The 23,283-nt window shown below is 48.4% G+C and overlaps 2 protein-coding genes and 1 long non-coding RNA gene across 3 annotated transcripts in view; 2 read left to right on the top strand and 1 right to left on the bottom strand.

Annotated features, from left to right (window-relative positions):
* LOC310753894 (tigger transposable element-derived protein 1-like) overlaps positions 1 to 23,283 on the top strand; it is a 657,443-nt gene that overhangs the window by 5,264 nt on the left and 628,896 nt on the right. The gene's annotated exons all lie outside the window — the stretch shown is intronic.
* Positions 1 to 23,283, top strand: part of LOC310753909 — a 395,356-nt gene that overhangs the window by 190,590 nt on the left and 181,483 nt on the right. The window lies entirely within an intron of this gene.
* Positions 21,676 to 23,283, bottom strand: part of LOC310753900 (ribose-phosphate pyrophosphokinase 1-like) — a 41,425-nt gene continuing 39,817 nt past the window's right edge. The window contains exon 7 of the mRNA XM_083595250.1: positions 21,676 to 21,909. Within this exon, the coding sequence (XP_083451376.1) occupies positions 21,880 to 21,909 (30 nt within the window). The 3' untranslated portion in view covers positions 21,676 to 21,879. The remainder of the gene's footprint in view (positions 21,910 to 23,283) is intronic.

Below are 23,283 nucleotides of genomic sequence, written 5' to 3'. Positions count from 1 at the left end.
GACACCCAGAGTCATCTAGTCCAAGCCTCTGCAATGCAGGAATCTCCATACAAAAGGGACACCCAGGGTCATCCAGACCAACCCCCCCCCAAAGCAGGCATCTCAGTATAGAAAGATCTAATCCACCTCACCCCCCCAATGAATCAGATCAGATAATGTTGGAGTGCGGATCTCAAACCCGCCACCTCCATCCTCTCTCCTGGGAAGAAGAACATGCCGTTCTCTTCCCCTCCTCTCCTGATCCAAATTTCTATTTATTTCTATTTCTCCCTGCTTGGCAAGACTCCCAGTTCCCAGCCGGCCGGCATGTCAGGACATGAACCCAGGGCGGGAATCTCAGCATCAAAGCATGAAGCTGGAAGAGGCACCCAGGGTCATCCAGTCCAACCCCCTGCCCTGCAATTGTGCATTTTAATTTTTATGTATTTTATTATGTATTTTTATGTCTTTTCTTATGTAATAGAAGGGATACACAGGGTCATCCAGTCCAACTCCCTTCCGACGCTGCAATCCTATGATGTCTTCTGTCTGCCCCGGTTTTACACAAAGGCTCAACCTTGCTGACACCACCTTCCTATTGACCAACCCGGCGAATTCACTTCTGGAATCATGACTGAATAATAGTAATAATAATAATAATTTTTATACCTCGCCTATCTGGCTGGGTTTCCCCCTCCTTGAGCCCAACTATTCTATGATTTCATGATGCTTTGCTTGGGGTTGGACTAGATGACCCCTGGGACCATCTGATTCCACATTCCCGTTCCTCGGGGGATCTTCCAGCTGCTTCTGGGCCCCCGACGTGCGGAGACACGTGTGGTAAGGCACGCCCAGACACACTCACACTACACGTGTCAGCTCGCACGCTTCCTATTGTTCCGGGGAAGCGTCCTCCCAGCCACAGCCGAGGAGGCAGAACCGAAAAGAAGGATGGGACCATCAGTGGTGGTCATCCAGCCCCAAGCCACGTCTCTCAGCTCCAGCACCCAGGACAGGTGGTCCTGGTCTGGGGTGCCACCGAATGCCCCCCCTCGCCTCCCTAACAACACCCACCTGCGGAAGAACAGCAGGATGGAGAGGAGGGTCCTGTCGGCGGGCCGGTAGAGGTTCTTCTGGCAGACCAGCTACACCAAGGCTTGGTTGGTGGTGATCATGGTGAGGTTGCCCCTGGGGCTACACTGGTAGCCCTGCCATGGGCTCTCCTCCTCGGGGCTGGTCAAGGGCTCCACTCCTCCTCAGAGGAGAAGGTCAACATGGCGCTGGGCAGGACTCAGCAGAGGTGAGGAACCACCAGTGGAGATAGCAGTGGTGGCCCACCACGGTCCAAGAGAATGGGTCCCGCTGCTCCCAGCTAAGCGCCCGGCCAGAAGGAGCCAACCAGTATATCTCAGAGGGTTCCTGAAGACCTGGCCACCACTAACCCTGCCAAGATGTTCACCACCAAGCTCTTCCTCTTGCCCCAGCTGCCCCCAACCAGGAAAGGACTCTTCTGAGCCAGGAGGACCCAACCGGTAAATCTTGGAGGGTTCCCTGAAGACCTGGCCGCGTCCAACGTTGCTGAGATGTCACCACCAAGCTCTTCCTCTTGCCCAAGCAGTCCAGCAGCTGCTCCTGAGCAGGACAGGTCTCCTCTGAGCCAGGAGAACCCAGCGATCTCCTGGGTGCGGCCAACTCTGCCCAGATCTCCGAGGTGCGCCCGCTTCCCATGCCACTCCAAGCCAGCCAACCCGCTGTCTCCATGGTTCGGGAGCTAACTCCTCCTTGGCACACCCCCAACCCGTCGGAGATGCCACCGCCAAGCCTTCGCACGAGCTGTCCAACAGTTGTCCCTCTGTGGCATCCAGCCAGATCTCTAGATGGTGGCGCTGCCCACTTCGAGATAGCTCGCTGGGGGAGGCGGCCCATGGGGTGGAGACGAGCACACGGGCCGGGTTGGAAAGGGGAGGACCCAGAGGAGCCACCAGTAGCGCCACCAGTAGCACAACCGCCGCGCCGCCCAGAGGCAGGCAAGGCAGGCAAGACTTGGTGGTAGTGGTGGCATCTCGGCAGGGTTGGGTGCGCCGGGGAGGTCGCCCTGAAGCCCTCGAGATAGACACTAGTGCCAGGGAGGTCGCTATGGAGCCTCCAAGATAGCCAGATAGGCGGGGTATAAATAATAAAATCATGATGATGATGATGGCCATCAAAGCTCTCCTTGCAAATCTCCAAGGAAGGAGAGGATAGAATGGGAGAGTTGAAAAAGACCCCGAGGGACAGGCGAGACATTTATCCAAGAAACCTAGGGGTCTTGGTAAAAGGCGGATCTACACGGATCCTCATGGATCCTCCACTTTTTTAAAAATAACTCCAACAAATGCAGTGTCAAATCACACCTAGAAGGCACGCCTACAAACTGGACTATAAAAAACGTGGATCCAACACTTTGCCGCGCTGCAGCACCAAAAAAACATGGATCCGAGGCACGGATCCTCATGAATTCATATGATTTTTATATTGAAACAAAATAAAAACACCATGATACTGTAGACCACATCTTAGTCTGTAGGCAGAACCAAAAAAATCACGCATCCACTGTTTCGTGGTGCTGCAGTGGCGCAAAAACATGGTTAAAAAACACGGATCCTCATGAATCCTCATGATTTTTGCACTAGATCAGCCCAAACTCACCGTCAAATTACACATCATGTCCAGGGGCACAGCCTGCACCACAAAAATCACGGATCAACAGCTTCCTGGCCACACCGTGGCCCAAAAACGTGGTTTTGAAGCACGGATGTTCATGGATCCTCACACTTTTTGCATTGGGCCACCCCTAAATCACTGTCAAATCACATATCATAGCCAGGGGCACAGCCTACACCACAAAAAACTTGGATCCACGCCTGCCTGGCCATACCGTGGCCCAAAAACGTGGTTCCGAAGCATGGATCCTCATAGATCCTCATGATTTTTGCACAAGACCAGCCCAAAGTCACTATCAGATCAAACATCATGGCCTGGGGCACAGCATCTACCACAAAAATCACGGACCCATGGCTTCATGGTGAAACCGTGGCCCAAAAACGTGGTTCCGAACCACGGATCCTCACGGATCCTCACGCTTTTTGCATTGGGCCACCCCAAACTCACTGTCAAATCACACATCATGTCCATGGGCACAGCCTGCACCACAAAAAACTCAGATCCATGGCTTCCTGGCCATATCATGGCCCAAAAACGTGGTTTTGAAGCACGGATCCTCATGGATCCTCACGCTTTTTGCATTAGGCCATATCTAAACCACAGTCAAATCACACATCATGTCCATGGGCACAGCCTGCACCACAAAAAACTCAGATCCATGGCTTCCTGGCCATATCATGGCCCAAAAACGTGGTTTTGAAGCACGGATCCTCATGGATCCTCACGCTTTTTGCATTAGGCCATATCTAAACCACAGTCAAATCACACATCATGGCCAGGGGCACAGCCTGCACCACAAAAAACTGAGATCCACGGCTTCCTGGCCACTCCGTGGCCCAAAAACGTGGTTTTGAAGCACGGATCCTCATGGATCCTCACACTTTTTGCATTGGGCCAACCCAAACGCACCGTTAAATCACACATCATCTCCAGGGGCACAGCCTGCACCATGAAAATCACGGATCCATGGCTTCCTGGCCACTCCGTGGCCCAAAAACGTGGTTTTGAATCACGGATCCTCATGGATCCTCACGCTTTTTGCATTGGGCCAACCCAAACTCACTGTCAGATCACACATCATGTCCAGGGGCACAGCCTGCACCACAAAAAACTCGGATCCACGCCTGCCTGGCCATACCGTGGCCCAAAAACGTGGTTCCGAAGCATGGATCCTCATGGATCCTCATGATTTTTGCACAAGATCAGCCCAAAGTCATCATCAGATCAAACATCATGGCCAGGGGCACAGCATGCAACACAAAAATCATGGATGCACGGCTTCCTGGCCATACCGTGGCCCAAAAACGTGGTTCCGAACCACGGATCCTCATGGATCCTAACGCTTTTTGCATTGGGCCAACCCAAAATCACTGTCAAATCACACATCATAGCCAGGAGCACAGCCTGCAACACAAAAAACTGAGATCCATGGTTTCCTGGCCACACCATGGCCCAAAAACGTGGTTCCGAACCACGGATCCTCACGGATCCTCACACTTTTTGCATTGGGCCACCCCAAACTCACTGTCAAATCACACATCATGTCCATGGGCACAGCCTGCACCACAAAAAACTTGGATCCACGGCTTCTTGGCCGTACCGTGACCCAAAAACGTGGTTTTGAATCACGGATCCTCATGGATCCTCACGCTTTTCGCATTGGGCCAACCCAAACGCACCGTCAGATCACACGTCGTAGCCAGGGGCACAGCCTCCACCACAAAAATCACGGATCCACAGCATCCTGGCTACACCATGGCCCAAAAACGTGGTTTTGAATCACAAATCCTCACGGATCCTCACGCTTTTTGCATTGGGCCAACCCAAACTCACCATCAAATCACACATCATGTCCATGGGCACAGTCTGCACCACAAAAAACTCAGATCCACGCCTGCCTGGCCATACCGTGGCCCAAAAACGTGGTTTTGAAGCATGGATCCTCATGGATCCTCATGATTTTTGCACAAGATCAGCCCAAAGTCATCATCAGATCAAACATCATGGCCAGGGGCACAGCATGCAACACAAAAATCACGGATCCACGGCTTCCTGGCCATACCGTGGCCCAAAAACGTGGTTCCGAACCACGGATCCTCATGGATCCTCACACTTTTCGCATTGGGCCAACCCAAACGCACCGTTAAATCACACATCATCTCCAGGGGCACAGCCTGCACCATGAAAATCACGGATCCATGGCTTCCTGGCCACTCCGTGGCCCAAAAACGTGGTTTTGAAGCACGGATCCTCATGGATCCTCATGCTTTTCGCATTGGGCGAACCCAAACTCACCGTCAGATCACCGTCATAGCCAGGGGCACAGCCTGCACCATGAAAATCACGGATCCACGGCTTCCTGGTCATACCGTGGCCCAAAAACGTGGTTTTGAAGCATGGATCCTCATGGATCCTCACACTTTTTGCACTAGATCAGCCCAAATTCACCGTCAGATCACACATCATGCCCAGGGGCACAGCCTGCACCACAAAAAACTGAGATCCACGGCTTCCTGGCCACACCATGGCCCAAAAACGTGGTTTCAAAGCATGGATCCTCACAGATCCTCACACCTTTTGCATTGGGCCACCCCAAACTCACTGTCAAATCACACATCATCTCCAGGGGCACAGCCTGCACCATGAAAATCACTGATCCATGGCTTCTTGGCCACTCCGTGGCCCAAAAACGTGCTTTCGAAGCACGGATCCTCATGGATCCTCATGATTTTTGCACTAGATCAGCCCAAACTCACCGTCAAATTACACATCATGTCCAGGGGCACAGCCTGCACAACAAAAAACTCGGATCCACGGCTTCCTGGCAACACCGTAGCCCAAAAACGTGGTTTTGAAGCACGGATCCTCATGGATCCTCACACTTTTTGCACTGGGCCACCCCTAAATCACTGTTAAATCACACTTCATGTCATGGGGCACAGCCTGCACAACAAAAAACATGGATCCACGGGTTCCTGGCCATACTGTGGCCCAAAAACGTGGTTTCGAAGCATGGATCCTCATGGATACTCACACATTTTCCAGTGGGCCAACCCAAACTCACTGTCAAATCACACATCATGGCCAGGGTCACAGCCCGCACCACAAAAAACTAGGATCCACGGCTTCCTGGTCATACCATGGCCCAAAAACCTGGTCTTGAAGCATGGATCCTCAAGGATCCTCACTCTTTTCACATTGGGGCTCCCAAACTCTCCGTCAAATCACACATCATAGCCAGGGGCACACCCTGCACTACAAAAATCACAAAAATGCCCTTACCTGCACTGTTAATGTCACCACTGCAATATTATTATTAGAGCCGATAGGAGAATATATGACTACCGTATTTTTCGCTCTATAGGACACACTTTTTACCCTCAAAAAATTAAGGGGAAATGTGTGTGCATCCTATGGAGCGAATGCAGGCTCTTTGGCTTCAGCGATAGCAACACGAAGCCTCCGAAGCGCAGAGGGAGCGCTCCCTCCACGCTCCAGAGGCTACGCGTTGCTTTCGCTGAAGCCTGGAGAGCGAGAGGGGTCGGTGCGCACCGACCCCTCTCGCTCTCCAGGCTTCAGAGATAGCCACCTGAAGCCTATGGAGCACAGCGCAAGTTCCCGCTGCGCTCCGAAGGCTTGCGGATAGCCGCCTGAAGCCTGGAGAATGAGAGGGGTCGGTGCACACCGATCTCTCTTGCTCTCCAGACTTTGCTTCGCTGGAGAGGCTCTGCACAGTTTTTCCTCTCTGCGCAGCACCCCTTCAGTGAAGCGGGAGGAGAAATGGAAGGGGCTCCGTTTCTCCTCCCGCTTCGCTGAAGGGGTGCTGAGCGGAGAGGGGGATAATTTTTTTCCCCTGTTCTCCCCCTCCTATGGTTCGGTGCGTCCTATGGTCCGGTGCATCCTATAGAGCGAAAAACACGGTATATATTGTACCAAGATATGGTTCATCTTCTAGAACAGATCAAATACATGCCAAAGTATTAAAGAGGAGAAAAAATATGAAACTGCTTACATACTGTCAACTAATACCCAGATTCAAGAAAGACTGTATGGCAAACATTTAAATCAGTGAAACGACAGAATTTGAGTCCATCATAACAGAGTTCTACCTTTTGGGTAAAATTTATAAACTATTACTCAAATATGACACCAAGCCCGAACAAGCAAAACCTTATATGACAAAATGGATGCAAAAAATTTAAGAGCAGTTCACAGTGGAACAATGAGAACAATTATGAATAAAGGAATAAAATTTACTGCAAATTAAGCCCTAAATCAAAATTGGTACAGTGGAACCTCGGGTTGCAGACATAACCCGTGACTGAGGCACGTCCGCAAACCCACAGCGTTCGCATCCTGAAGCGCCACGTTTGCACAGGCACCGGTGCAATTTGGCGCTTCTGCGCATATGAAAGACCCAGTTCTCTGAGTGCATGTTCTAGAAGCTGGGCAATAGGGGCAGTACAGGATTCCTTTTGGTGTACTGACCTCCCCGCTGCACCAAGGATTCCCTGCCCAAGCTGCTTCAGGTCATGGCGGATGTTCTCCTGGAGATACCTAATTTGGTTGTCCTAGGGGATTTTAACATCCATGCCAACATGACCTTACAAGGGGTTGCTTGGGACTTCGTGGAAAGCATGGCCTCCATGGGGCTGTCCCTGAATACGTTTGGCCCAACTCATAGTCACGGACATGCCTTAGACCTAGTGTTCACCTCTAGTGACGTGGGTGATATGACACTAGGTAAAAGTGAAACAAAAGAAGTGCCATGGTCAGATCACTTCCTGGTGCAACTGGACTTCTCCGTGACCCTTCTCCTCTGCAGGGAGGTGGGACCAATACGGATGATCTGCCCCTGCCACTTAATGAATCCAAATGGTTTCCAGAGTGTGGTAGGGCATTCTTTATCCCATGCTGATGGCCTTTCAGCTGATTCCCTGGTGGCCCACTGGAATGCGGAGTTAACCAGGGCTATCAACTGTCTGGCTCCGAAGCGCCCTCTCCGACTGCATGGAGCCCGGACAGCCCCATGGTTTTCTTTGGAGCTGAGGGTGAGGAAACAATCGCTGAGACAGCTAGAGTGCCGGTGGCAGAAAACTCATTCTGAATTGGACCGGACACAGGTTGGAGCTCAATGTCGAGCCTACCAAGTGGCGATAGCAACGGCGAAGAAGACTTTCTTCACCGCCTCTATTGCATCTGCAGTAAATAGTAGCAGGAGACTCTTTCAGGTGGTTTGCAATTTAACGGAACCACCTTTACCACCGGGGCCTTGTAAAGACCCCAAGATCTCCTGCAACGATTTTTCAAATTTTTATGCAGATAAAGTTGCTAATATTCTGAAGGAAGTAGACACCACCGTGGGAGCAGGATCGGGGCGGGAGAGTGCTAGAGCCCTGTTTGGTCAAGTTGCATGGAATAAATTTGAATCCGTTACCCCCGAGAATGTGGACAGGTTGCTCGGATGCATGAAACCAACCACCTGTCTCCTTGATCCTTGCCCATCCTGGCTAATAAAAGCAAGCCGGGAAGGGCTGGGTGATGGGCTCTGCGGGGTGGCAAATGCTTCCCTCTGTGAGGGGGCATTCCCAGACCTGCTGAAAGAGGCAGTCATTAAACCGCTTCTTAAAAAAACATCTTTAGACCCGGCCAGTATGGCCAACTATCACCCAGCCTCAAATCTTCCATTCTTGGGCAAGGTGATTGAGTGGGTGGTTGCTGAACAACTCCAGGCATGCCTGGAGGATGCAGACCATTTGGATCCCTTCCAATTGGGATTCAGGTCTCATCATGGAACTGAAACTGCCTTGGTCACGCTGGTTGATGATCTCTGGTGGGCTAGGGACAAAGGTGAGAGCTGTTTCCTAGTTCTGCTGGATCTCTCAGCGGCTTTTGATACAATCGATCATAACATCCTTCTGGACCATCTAGAGGAGCTGGGAGCTGAGGGCACTGTTATGCAGTGGTTCTGCTCCTTCCTCCTGGACTGTATCCAGAAAGTGGTGGGGGGGGATGAGTGTTCAGACTTACTTGTGGTGTGCCTCGGGGTTCCGTCCTCCCCTCCATGCTTTTTAACATCTACATGAAGTTGCTGGGAGAGATCATCAGGGGGTTTGGGCTTGGTGTCCATCAATATGCGGATGATACCCAGCTCTATCTCTCTTGCAACTCAGAACCAGTGAAGGCGGTGAAGGTCCTGTGTGAGTGCTTGGAGGCGGTTGGAGGATGTATGGCAGCTAATGGATTGAGGTTGAATCCTGACAATATGGAAGTTCTGTTCTTGGGGGACAGGGGGTGGGCTGGTGTGAAGGACTCCCTGGTCCTGAATGGGGTAACTGTGCCCCTGAAGGACCAGGTGCGCAGCCTGGGAGTCATTTTGGACTCACAGCTGTCCATGGATGCACAGGTCAATTCTGTATCCAGGGCAGCTGTCTACCAGCTCCATCTGGTACGCAGGCTGAGATCCTACCTGCCCGGAGACTGTCTCACTAGAGTGGTGCATGCTCTTGTTATCTTCCGCTTCGACTACTGCAATGTGCTCTGCGTGGGGCTACCTTTGAAGGTGACCCGGAAACTACAACTAATCCAGAACGCGGCAGCTAGTCTGGTGACTGGGAGTGGCCACCAAGACCATATAACACATGTCCTGAAAGACTTACATTGGCTCCCAGTACATTTCCGAGCACAATTCAAAGTTTTGGTGCTGACCTTTAAAGCCCTAAATGGCCTCGGCCCAGTAGACCTGAAGGAGCATCTCCACGCCCATCATTCTGCCCAGACACTGATGTCCAGCACCAAGGGCCTTCTGGTGGTTCCCTCACTGCGAGAAGCAAAGCGACAAGGAACCAAGCAGAGGGCCTTCTTGGTAGTGGTGCCCGCCCTGTGGAATGTCCTCCCATTAAATGTCAAAGAGATAAACAACTACCTGACATTTAGAAGACATCTGACGGCAGCCCTGTTTAGGGACGTTTTTAATGTGTGACTTTTTAATGTATTTTTTTTTCATTTTTTTGGGAAGCCACCCAGAGTGGCTGGGGAAACCCAGCCAGATGGGCAGGGTACAAATATATTAGTAGTAGTAGTAGTAGTAGTAGTAGTAGTAGTAGTACTTTGTAGGATTTGATAATCTTTATAGGTCTTTTAAATTTCTAATCTATCTATCTATCCCCTCCCCCTTTTCCCTTTCTGTACTTCCCTATCCTTATAAAATTGAATATATATATATTTTTAAAATTTACGGCTCCACAGTTTTCTGGGTCGCCCCATATTCATTACCCAACCACCTATGCTGCTCATGGCCAGATCACTTTGGGGCACTGCCATGCTGTAAAAAGATTCTCATGAAGCACAGATCCCCATGGATCCTTAGGTTTTTTATGTTTGGTCACCCTGAAATCACTATCAAATCACACATGATTTGAACAGAATGAACCACAAAAACCACAGAGTACAGCCAAGGAACAAACACTATATTAAATACTTTAATCCTCATGGATCGGCATGATTGTTAAATGGACTCCACCAAATTATATTGTAAGATCACACCAATGTCCATGGAATGACTGAAATACAAATGCTATCTGAAATGGTTCTGCATTAGCAAGAACATTGAATTAAAATGACATTCATATTCATAGCTTCCACTGTGATGAACAGCACCTGGAAATTTTTGACGCTGCTAAACCTCAAGAATATCCAAGGCAGAGATTGTGATGATCTTACCTGTGAATGTAAATTATCAAACCAACTAGATGGAGACCACCAAAGTAACCATGAAAAACAATCACCTGTCTTGCGTCAATTCAGCTACAAATGGTTTTGGGACAAAAGTTGGTTGCTTTGCGGGGGTGGTAAAAGAAATGGAGGTTTAACTGCAAGTCTTCTTGCCAACAGATTTTGTCAGTGCAAACTTTGAAATAGGGGGTCTCCAACGTGGTGCCCATGGGCATCATGGTGCCTGCTGACAGCTTTCCTGGAGTCCACCATGTGTTTTTAGAAAAAGAACAGGATTAGTGGTGAATTGTGCCCAGCATGACTTCAGATTGTTCATAGTACATTTGATTGACTGCAGGGGCATACGAAGGGGCAGCGGGGTGATGGTGCCCCGGGGTGCCATGCTGGGGGGAGAGTGACAGTACGGTCGCTGTACTGGCTGCCGCTTGTGCGGCGTCCGTGTGGGCTGCTGCTCTTGCGGCAACAGTACAGGCAGCCCCTTTCGCAGTGACCGTATGGGCCATACGGGCAGCTGCTCTCGCGGCGACTGTACAGGCTGCTGCTCACAGTACAGGCAGCCCCTCTCACGGCAGCCATACAGGCTGTATGGGCAGCTGCTCTCCTGGTGACCATATGGGCTGCTGCACGCGCGGCATCCATACGGGCTGCCATGCATGCACAGTCTGTACAAGACATTGTGTGTGCACCCATCATCCAGGACTTGTTACCATATTATAGCTGCCACAAAATCTATCGGCATGCCACCAGAACCAGGGGAGCCTAGGGGGGCCACCAGGTGGCGCATTGGAAGATGGCCGACAATAACATCTCTCCGACCCACACGAGGTAATTAAGAGGCTGCTATGGGAAGTATGCAGTCTTCCCCCCACCAAGGATATGGGGGGGACTGCCTTGCCAGCGGTGACCACAATGCACCCCCTGATTCGAGAGAAGGGGGTGCCCCAGGTCACTTGGCACCAGCCCTCGGTGAAGTCGGCTCTTCCCGGACGCCGTCTCTAATCTGCGCATGCTGGTTCGCTTTAACTCGAAAATACCATTGGAAATATATAATTGGAAGGTGTTAAAGCACATACGTCAAGCAAAGGTCGGTCAGAAGATAAGACTGCTGATTAATGGATCTCTGGGATCAGAGCGGCGGGCGAAGACAAATAAATCAAGCGATGAAGCGCTATTAAGAGATTGGTATGTCTGGAGCGAAGAAGGTGGGTGGAGGAAAAAAAATTTCTTTTCTTTGCCTTATGTGAGTAATAATAACCCACCACCCCAAAGAAAGAAGAACTGCCATATTTTATTACACAAGCAGGAAATTAAAAACTGTGTGGGATGAATTAATGATGAATGAAGAGAGGATTGGTAAAGATCGGAGAATGGAAAAATTTCATGACGCAGTTTTAAAATGGCGTCACGCAAGACAGGCTTGTTTAAGAAAGACGGGGGGAGGAGAACCAGGACCATTTGAAAGTGAACGATGATTGGAATTTAATCTTAACCTGGCAGAGCCCTCTATGATCTATGATATATTTTACAAGCCTGGGAAAACAAAAGGGCAGACCGAAGAAAAACTTTCGAAGGAGGAGGGGAATGGCGGCTGTCCCTATGAGATATGACTTGTGGAGTGTGTAAAACCCACACAGACGATGTCTGCTTTCAACCTGCCTGTGAAGATTATCAGAGATCGCAAAGAAAGGAATATATGACAACAACAAGAAGAAGATGAATAAAGTAATAAAGAGACTATCTGGATAGAACTGGTTAGAACTGTTTAATTAAAGCAGTAATAGAAGTGATGTTTGGATCCTTGTCCGGAGATTGATGTATGGGTACTCCCAACAAAGTTGAAAAATTTGGCTGTATAATTTGGAATTAATGTGATTTGAAATAATGTGATATGATTGGCCTGTTAATAAAAATTATGTTTAAAAAAAAGAACCAGGGAAGCCTTGCCAGTTGCAGCTCACACAGTTGAAGTGAAATAAAAGACAGAAGAGTAGATCGGGAAGAAAGTTCCCCAGACTGCATGAAAAGATAACAGTAGCTCCAGCATCTGATTCAGTGCAGGCTGCTGAGGGGTTTGACTCCTTAAGCTCACCAACTGACTATGAGACACCTGGAAAGCACTCAGCCTCAGATGACCTCCACTCCAAAAAGTGGGAAAGAGGATTTAACAGTGACCAATATTGATTCTTTTGATAGCAGCCCCATATTCTCAACACAAAGTGAGAAGTGTTTGGACAAATCACTGATTTGTACATCAGTTCCCCCATGGCACAACTGTACCTTCCCCACACTCAGTCTACAAACCATGGGACTTGTGGGTTCAGTTGGCAACATCTGTGTGTATGACTATGACATAAACACACTGAAAGGATCAAACTGGATAAATGATCGCATAATAGATGCCTTTCTTGCCTCCAAGGTGATCATGGCCAAAGAGCTAGGTCAAGATGGAACAATTTTCCCACTTACTGTACTTGCCACTTCATGCAGATATGTCAAAGATTGCCAGTGCAAGCTCTGAAGAACTGTTTGAGATTTGGAGTGCTAAAGAAAGATGTTTTGATTATTCCAGTAAATGACAGAGAAGTCCACTGGATACTGATAGTAATCATTTTTAAAAAGAAGACCATGCTCTATCTAGATTCAAAACATGGATTGAACCACTCTGTGATTGATGCAATAACATGCTTCTTAGCATGTTTGTATGAGATGGATTCAAAATATCCCTATAGTTTTGCGGCTGGTCATTTTTTGCACCAACTGATATACCCAGGCAAGGTAATTCCAGTGACTACGGTCCTTTCACATGTACCATTGCCCATCTGATTGCTTCTGCTGCCCAATTACAGTTCATACAAAAGGATATGGCTGCCATTAGACCCTGGATTGCAAAAGAAATAATACAGTACTGTGGGAAAACCTATTTTGAAGGACAAGACAAATATTTTCAAGTGGAAATTGATGCTGTTCCTCCCAAGAAGAGACAAATCTTGAACGAGAGTTACAATACAGTGTCTCGATCATGCCCAGAGGGATGGAGGGATACACTAACCTATTGCTCAGATATTTTACCTTCCTTGTTTGAAGGCTGCTGGTCACTATGTTTCTTGAAGGAAGGGTTCAGGAGGCCCAGTGGTGACCTAACTATGGTTTACTGTGAAGGAAACTGCAAGGACTGGTACCACTGCTTTCACATAGGCATTGATTCAAAAGATCTTCCAGAGGTTTTCGTGTGTCCAGACTGTCAATCCACGGTGGCCAAATAGATTTTGAACCTGCAAACTGTCATATTCCACAGGTTGGTATAATACAGCAAAATCCAAACATATAGTTTTCATCATCATGGCAGAGATGGTCCTTTTCCATAGAATTCTTATTTATGGAGTTAGTTTTTATATCCTGCTTTTCTCTACTTGAAGGAGTCTGAAAGTGGCTAAAAATCTCCTTTCCCTTCCACCCCCACAACAGACACCTTGTGTGGTAGGTGGGGCTGAGAGAGTTCAGAGAGAAGTGTGACTGGCCCAAGGTCACCCAGCAGCTACATGTGGAGGAGCGGGGAAGCGAACCCAGCTCACCAGATTAGAGTCTACCGCTCTTAACCACTACACCACAGAAACGTATCTCTTAAAACTCTGGAGCAAGCTGTTCAGTTCAGCCTCATAGTGAACTGATTTGTGGATGGAAGGTTGGTGATGAGCAAGATCTGTTCCCATTTCCCAACACAGAGACCATAGAGCAGTTTCTTTTGGGGGCTGAACCTGCAGAGTGTTTCTGTTCAGAATTTCTGTGGCAGAAATTGGCTAAGTGCCTTTATAAACATTCAGCTTCTCAAATTGAACCCCATCATGAAACTTTCCGGTGTAGCTGTTGGAGGTGGAGGGCAGAGAAGGTGCTAGTCCTTACCTCCCTCCTCCCAGCCCCATGATCAGTTGCCCAATGGGCTGAATTTCAGGGCTTTTGCATGTAAAGGGCAAGCTTGTTCTTTACTTGTTTAGATCTTTAAACTTGGGAACAGATATTTTGCTCCATGACCAAAATGACCAAAAGGGTCAGCTTCTAGAGGACTGGAAAGATAATGATTGTACTTCCCCTACCCTCAGCCCTAACCCTGTTGAGTATTTTTTGTTATGAGACTGAGTGTTTGGGGCTGATGCTGTAACATTCTTGTCTGGGGGCTTGATGGAAAAACAGAAAAGTGTCCCTCACCTAACTCTCCAATGCCCTTCAACAAGAATGCTGTAGGAAATATTGCTAAGCCCAAAGGGAGTCAAGAATTTGCTTCAGCTCACCTTGTTAATGGCAGAGCAAAAGCTATGCGTGTGTCATTCTCAATCAGTCAACTTTCAGGACTGATTTTAGAACCCTCTTATGTCAAGCCACATGGTCACTGAAGGTGGCCCCATCATGCAAACATGACTATCCACACAGGGACCATCTATTTTTATTTTTTTCTGATACTGGATTTTAAGTTACAGTTACATCTTTTAAAACAGCTGTCAGTATATTCCACTTGCCTTCCAAAGGAACACGTGGCTCTCCCCACATAGCGGGTTAGGTTGAGACTGCTGATCCAAAGTGATCAGTAATTTTTACGGTAATTACAATCCTGCTTTCCCTTGTACCAGCTTACCTTGACTTCAGTAAGGCCTTTGAAAAGGTCCCTCATGATATTATTGCAAAAAAACTAGTAAAATGTGGGCTAGACAAAGCTACTGTTAGGTGGATTTGTAACTGGTTGACGGGCTGAACCCAAAGAGTGCTCATCAGTGGCTCACCTTCATCCTGGGAAAAAATGACTATTGGGGTTCCACAAGGTTCTGTCCTGGGCCTGGTGCTATTCAATATTTTTATAAATGATTTGGATGATGGAATAGAGGGCGTGCTAATCAAATTTGCAAATGACTGCAAACTGGGAGGGGTTGCTAATACACCAGAGGACAGGGTCAGAATTCAAAATGACCTGAATAGCCTACAGAGCTGGGCCAAAACCAACAATATGGAGTTCAATAGGGAGAAATGTAAGGTACTACACCTGGATAGAAAAAATGAAATGCACAGGTGGGGGACACTTGGCTTGACAACAGTACCTGTGAAAGGGATCTGGGAGTCTTAGCCGACCACAAGCTGAATATGAGTCAACAGTGTGATGTGGCAGCTAAGAACGCCAATGCAATTCTGGGCTGCATCAATAGGAGTATAGTGTCTAGATCAAGTGAAGAAATGCCACCTGTAATGGTTATATGGGGTTGCTCGTGCGTAAGTTGCCGCCACTCCTGGCTAGGTTGCCTGGTTAAACCTTTTCCTGGTTGGACAGCCCTTCACTTCGTGGCTGTTTCAGTCGCTAGCAGAATCCGTCAGTGGGCGTTTCTTGAACTTCTTCCAGCAAAGAAGTTATTTGACGCCAAGTCTACGCCTACTTTCCCTGCGCGGAAGTCTTCTGCGCAGGGTGGGTGTGGGTAGCGGAGGACCTGTGCTCTCCCCGCTGGTCTCCGGCGAAGAGTCCTGGAGCCCCCTCTCCAATTCCCCCATCCGCCCCCCTTTATCCCTGGTGTTACGCTGATTTCCTTCCCCAGCCGATGAGTTCCCTCTCTCCCTGCTGGGCCCTTCTCCGGCATCGCTTGGGAGCCTTGCCTCCACTTCTGGCTCCAATGTCAGTTCCCTGACAGCCACCACACTATTCTAGTTGGTCAGACCACACCTGAAATACTGTGTCCAGTTGAAGAAGGATATTGTCAAGTTGGAGCATGTCCAGAGGAGGGTGACCAAAATGTAAAAGGTCTGGAATCCAAGCCCTAGGAGGAGAGACTTAGGGAGCTGGATTTGTTTAATCTAGAGAAGAGAAGATTAAGGAGTGACATGATAGCCATGTTTAAATATTTGAAGGGATGTCATGTTGAAGAGGGAGCAAGCTTGTTTTCTGCTGTTCTAGAGACTAGGATGCAGAATAATGGATTCAAACTTTGGGAAAAGAGATTCCACCTGGGCGCGGTAAACCAGTCAGGGAAAAAGGGAGGCATACTATGTTTAGGGCACCGTTTCCAGCCCCTTCCCCTTTTCGGGGTGAGCATAGTGGATCCTAAAAAGGGCTGCTCAGTCATGGATACAACTGCTGAGCTGCTCAACTGCCTCATTCCTTGAGTCAGAACGACTGACCGCCCATGTGTCGGTTTATGACTAGGGACTTCACATTCCTGCCCCTGTAGCCATTTAGTGATCGCCATGGGGGGAGGGTTTGGGGGGGTTGGGTTGGGTTTTTGGAAGACGCCTGTGCGTGAATTTGTTTTATATGTGTAGATCAGTGCACGCTGACCAGTGCACAGCCTTCGCAGTAGGGCTCTGTTCTGATGGCATAAGTAGTCACGACGAACTGGTGGATCCTATCTGCTGCAGCCTTCATCCGCCTTCAGAGCTGTTGTAACACACTGCTTGTTATCACCCACCTGTTCTGCCGTTGAGGACTTCTTGGATCATTCTTTGTCTAGCTCCTTCCCTGTTATGTACTAAGCTTGGATCCTAGAACAATAGGCAAGAAGGATCCTAGAATGCAAGAACTGATTGGCTTGCAGGAAAAGACCAATCAGGATCCAGGAGGGAAGCAGAATCAGCCAGTCAGACGGGACTCATTGTGTAAATAATGTATATAAAAGCCTGAGGTTTGGGGGGAAATTCAGTCACTGTTTTACAAGCTGCAATAAAGAGCATGAAATCACTACAGAACTCTGAGCATATTTAATTTTCTTTGACCTTACCGCCTTGGGTGACCCTGCTGGGAGTACGAGATTCCCAATGGCTTCGCTCACAAGGGTCATAGGAATGTGCAAGCCCATTCACCATGACAAGTGAGAGAACTGAGATAGATTGCACTGAGCCCTGGTCTCATTAGACAAAGCGTTCCACCAAAAAGGCTCTGGCTCTGGTTGAGGACAGCTGGATATGTTTTGGGCAAGGGACCACCAGTAGGTTGCTGTTAGATGAGCGTCACACTCATGGGGGGTGTATTGGAAGATAATTCCCACAGATAAGAAAGGTCACAGACTGTTTAGGGCTTTAAAGATTAGCACCAAAACATTGAACCTGATTCGATACTCCGCCTGGAGCCAATCCAGCTGATGAACAACCAATTGAATGTGGGCTCTCCACAAAGTACAAGTAAGAACTCATGCATCTGCATTTTAGACCATATGGAATTTCTGGAGCAGTCTCAAGGGTAGCCCTGCATCTCTCTCTCTCTCTCACTCTCTATCACATTTATACCCTGCACTCCCCGGCTCAGGTGTACAGCAAGTTAAAGTAGTCTAGTCTGCAGGTGACTACTGCATGGATCACCATGGCTAGGTTGGAAAGGGACAGGTACAGTACCGATTGCCTAACCTGACATAGATTCAAAAATTCCAGTTTGGCTACATTTGTGACCAATGCCTCCATAGAGACAGAAGCATCCAGGATCACAAAGGGACTCCTGATGGCAGCTACAGGTGACTATTGCGCCCCATGAAGAGCTGGGAGCTGGCAAACCGAACTGAAATAATTCTGGCCCAGCCATTGGGCACCCATCTTTAATGGATAGAGATTCAGCTGACTCCGTTTCCTCCATCCAGACACACCCACCTAAAAATTGGCCAATATATCCAGGGTAGCATCTGGCCAGGGCCATGAAGCAGTAGATCCATGATGTTTGTGGTCAGATCTGTGGTTATGTACAAGATATTTGAATAAAGGGTGAATTTGGGGTTCCCCAATGCAAAAAGTGTGATGATCCATGAGGATCCGTGCTTCAAAACCATGTTTTTGGGCCATGGAGTGGCCAGGAAGCCGTGGATCCGAGTTTTTTGTGGTGCAGGCTGTGCCCATGGCCATGATGTGTGATTTGACAGTGAATTTGGGGTGGCCCAATGGAAAAAGCGTTAGGATCCATGAGGATCCGTGGTTCGAAACCACGTTTTTGGGCCACGGTATGGCCAGGAAGCCGTGGATCCGTGATTTTTGTGTTGCATGCTGCGCCCCTGGCCATGATGTTTGATCTGATGATGACTTTGGGCTGATCATGTGCAAAAATCATGAGGATCCATGAGGATCCATGCTTCAAAACCACGTTTTTGGGCCACGGTATGGCCAGGCAGGCGTGGATCCGTGATTTTTGTGGTGGATGCTGTGCCCCTGGCCATGATATTTGATCTGATGGTGATTTTGGGCTGGTCTTGTGCAAAAATCATGAGGATCCATGAGGATCCATGCTTCAGAACCACGTTTCTGGGCCACGGTATGGCCAGGCAGGCGTGGATCCGAGTTTTTTGTGGTGCAGGCTGTGCCCCTGGACATGATGTGTGATCTGACAGTGAGTTTGGGTTGGCCCAATGCAAAAAGCGTGAGGATCCATGAGGATCCGTGCTTCAAACCCACGTTTTTGGGCCATGGTGTAGCCAGGATGCTGTGGATCCGTGATTTTTGTGGTGGAGGCTGTGCCCCTGGCTACGACGTGTGATCTGACGGTGCGTTTGGGTTGGCCCAATGCGAAAAGCGTGAGGATCCATGAGGATCCGTGATTCAAAACCACGTTTTTGGGTCACGGTACGGCCAAGAAGCCGTGGATCCAAGTTTTTTGTGGTGCAGGCTGTGCCCATGGACATGATGTGTGATTTGACAGTGAGTTTGGGGTGGCCCAATGCAAAAAGTGTGAGGATCCGTGAGGATCCATGCTTTGAAACCACGTTTTTGGGCCATGGTGTGGCTAGGAAACCATGGATCTCAGTTTTTTGTGTTGCTGGCTGTGCCCATGGACATGATGTGTGATTTGACAGTGAGTTTGGGGTGGCCCAATGCAAAAAGCGTTAGGATCCATGAGGATCCGTGGTTCGGAACCACGTTTTTGGGCCACGGTATGGCCAGGAAGCCGTGGATCCATGATTTTTGTGTTGCATGCTGTGCCCCTGGCCATGATGTTTGATCTGATGATGACTTTGGGCTGATCTTGTGCAAAAATCATGAGGATCCATGAGGATCCGTGGTTCGGAACCACATTTTTGGGCCACGGTATGGCCAGGAAGTCGTGGATCCATGATTTTTGTGGTGGATGCTGTGCCCCTGGCCATGATGTTTGATCTGATGGTGACTTTGGGCTGGTCTTGAGCAAAAATCATGAGGATCCATGAGGATCCATGCTTCAAAACCACATTTTTGGGCCACGGTATGGCCAGGAAGCCGTGGATCCGTGATTTTTGTGGTGGATGCTGTGCCCCTGGCCATGATGCTTGATCTGATGGTGACTTTGGGCTGGTCTTGTGCAAAAATCATGAGGATCCATGAGGATCCATGCTTCGGAACCACGTTTTTGGGCCACGGTATGGCCAGGAAGCCGTGGATCCGAGTTTTTTGTGGTGCAGGCTGTGCCCCTGGCTATGACGTGTGATTTGACATTGAGTTTGTGTTGGCCCAATGCAAAAAGCGTGAGGATCCATGAAGATCCGTGCTTCAAAACCACGTTTTTGGGCCACGGTATGGCCAGGAAGCCGTGGATCCGTGATTTTTGTGGTGGATGCTGTGCCCCTGGCCATGATGTTTGATCTGATGGTGACTTTGAGCTGGTCTTGTGCAAAAATCATGAGGATCCATGAGGATCCGTGTTTTTTAACCATGTTTTTGCGCCCCTGCGGCCCTACGAAATAGTGGATGCATGATTTTTTTGATGCTGTCTACAGAGTAAGACATGGTCTACAGTATCATGGTGGTTTTATTTAATTTGAATGAAAAAATCATATGAATTCATGAGGATCCGTCTAGATCCGCCTTTTACCTTTTTCCGAAACCTAGAAATATCGGTGGCAGACGGTCCGTGGATAGTGCGATGCAGCGGGTTGAATTATTATTATTATTATTATTATTAGTGCTCCCCCCCCTAAAAAAACCCCGTTTAGGGCTACTCTCCTTTTCCTACTCCTATTGAAATACTGCCCTTCGATTCGCAAAATGTTTAGGGGTATGCGTCCCCCTAGAAAAAAACAACTACTTCTTCGTCGTCTTCTTCTAAAATGCACATTTAAAACGGCACAATTGACAAGAGAATAAAATGTTATCCTAAGCATGACCCATGGGATCCCTGCAACTCGTTAGTACGATCCAGTCTTCCAGGGAAGCCTCCAGGGAAGCCTCTGAGCGCGTGAAGAGCACCGTTCCCAAGGTCGACTGCGCTGGGCCATGGAGGCTCCTTCCTCCAAAAGGAGGACCTTTGGAGGGAAGGAAGAGGGGGGTGCAGAAGGAGCTTGGGGTAGATGGCTGAAGGGGCTTTGCCTGGGCAGGGCCTTCTGCACATGCTTAGGGTCGCCCTCGCTTCCTATCATCTCCGGTAAAAAGACTCTGGCAGGCGAGGAAGTGAGGGCAAAAGGAGCCGTGGTAGCGGACGGGCGAAGCCGGCCCGGCCATCTTGGACGAGGGCAGGCGGAGGTCCATTAAAGCGCGGCGGAAGCGAAAGGGCCTGAGGACGGAAGTGGAGGCTTAGGGGAGGGACTGAGGGCGGAAGTGGCTGCGGAAAGGGGGCAGTGAAGGCGGCGCCGCCATGTTTGACGAGGGCAAAATCACTCTTTTAAACAAAAGTGCTTTTTCCTTAGGAGAGGAATTTAGGTCGTTTACATTTAAAATCTGTTGTCATTTTCTGCAACAAAAGTGTCCCGCCCCCACAGTAAGTATGTTTAGCATTAGAGTAACAGATGCAAACCCCATTTTATTCCTGTATTCACGATGCTTTAAGTCAGTTTTTAAAAGATGCTAAACCTCATATGCTCAGAATTTATTTATTTATTTTTTAATATATATATATATATATATATATATATATTAACATTTTTAAAATATATTTTTTAAGGGTTGGCATGTAACAACCTGTTTTTATTTTATTTTTAGTATTTCTACATGAGAATCATAGAACTCCTGCTGAAAGATCGCCACACCCAATTCTATCTATAATTTTTTTATATATATATTGCCTTGCAGGGGGTTAGAGTGGACGACCCTCGGGGGTCCCACATTCTTGAAAAACGGGTCCAGACTGCATACAACTTCACATTCTTGCTTTTGACTTTCCCCCCAACAAAAATATGAAATTCATTTAAAATTCAGCTGATGAGGTCACTAATGAAGCATTGATTTGTGAGCCGCCCTGAGACCTCCGAGTATATAAATTCTAATGAATATTATTATTATTATTGCAAGGCAGAGTCTTTATGCAAAAAAAGGGATTTCAGTTGATGGGGTTTAAATCAAACCTGCCCTGCTCACCCTCATTTCATTGTTCTCGGTGTATGTCTTCCGTCAAGATGAAGGGGATGCCAGCAAGGCTGAATATTTGCGTACAAAGGGAAGAAATCGGTGTTGGAAGGGGGGTTGGTCTGGATGACCCTCGGTGTCCCTTCCAACTCCATGCTTCAATGTTGAGATTCCTGAGATTCCTGCCCCGGGTTCTTGTCCTGGCGTCAGTCATAAAAGACGTAAGAACAATAATACATTCTGAAACACATAATCAAAGAAATGCACGATAAAATACAATTTTTAAAACATGAAATACATAAAAAAATAAAAAATATATAATAAAACACGTAAAAAGAATACGTTCTAAAATAGGGGATGCCAGCAAGGCTGAGGGGGAAGGAACCGTCGCCTTGCAACATCGGAAGTGGGGTTGGTCTGGATGACACTCAGGGCTCCCTTCCTTCTCCCCACAATGCCTCTCCTTGTTTGCTGAGGGACAAAGACCTCTCTGCCCTCCTGCTGGAGGATCTATGGTCCTCTTTGTTCGGATTTTCTCCATTCTCCATTGTTGGGAATCGACAAAGAGGGTCTTGTTTTTCACCCTGGGTGGCTCTGCCAGGCGGCTCCTCTCCGCACTGGCCCTGCCAGGCGGCCCCCAAATCCTGAAGGAAGCCATAGAGGGCCAAAGGCATCCCTCGCGACACCTGCTGGGGGAACTGGGCCAAACTGGGGAGGATGGTAGGATAGGATATAGAAGAATAGAATCTTCTTCTTCTTCTTACGGTGAGTCCGTAAGTGACTGTGGAGGCCAATTCTGGATCCGCATGTCCTTCCACAGTGGGGTTTCCTGGTGAAGGTTCCTGCCTCTTAGCCCATTTCTCCTTTGCGTCCCGAGTTCAAGTGTCTTCAAAGCCCAGGACACCTTTGGTCAAGGCAGTTCTCCAATAGAAGAATATACCGTATTGGCCCGGATATAAGCCCTATTTTCCTTGGAGAAAGACCAGATCCTTCAAGTATCGCTATTTCCCAGGGACGTCTCTGATTTAAAGAAGCCGTCCCAGTTTCCGATCACCTTCCAATTGACAAATCCTTTTCTTTTTTACACAAAGACTCAGCCTTGCTGGTATCACCTTCCTATTGACCAATCTGGCAAATTCATTTCTGGAATAGTAACTGATTTGCTTCTGCTCTTAGGAAGACATAGACCTATCACAATGAAATTGTGGTGAGCAGGGCAGAATCTCCCATGTTTTTCTAGAAAACCAGGTGTCCCCTATCTTAGATCTGGTAACTCCTCGCTCAGTGCAGACCCTGACCTTCCTCCTCCTTGAAATTCACTTGGTGAGACTGATATGAAGCTGGCGGTCCACCAAGACCCAGACCCAGATGTCCACCACCCTTCTATTGCTCCAACTGATTTTCCCTAAATGCAGAACCTGACCTTTGTCCCTCTTGAAATCCATTGGGTTGGACTCAGGTGAAGATGAGGTCCACCAAGACCCTGAGAACTTTCTCCTTTGCCCTGCTCGCCAGTTGGTGGTCCACCAAGACCCTGAGTCCACCCTCAGAATCCATGTGATCCTCCCTAAATGCAGGACCTGGCCGTTGTCCCTCTTAAAATCCATTGAGTTG

The sequence above is a fragment of the Podarcis filfolensis genome (assembly GCF_964270895.1).
Source record: "Podarcis filfolensis genome assembly, chromosome: W".
NCBI lineage: Eukaryota > Metazoa > Chordata > Lepidosauria > Squamata > Lacertidae > Podarcis > Podarcis filfolensis.
The sequence above is the reverse complement of the archived record's forward strand: the minus strand, read 5'-3'. Positions and strand labels throughout refer to the sequence as shown.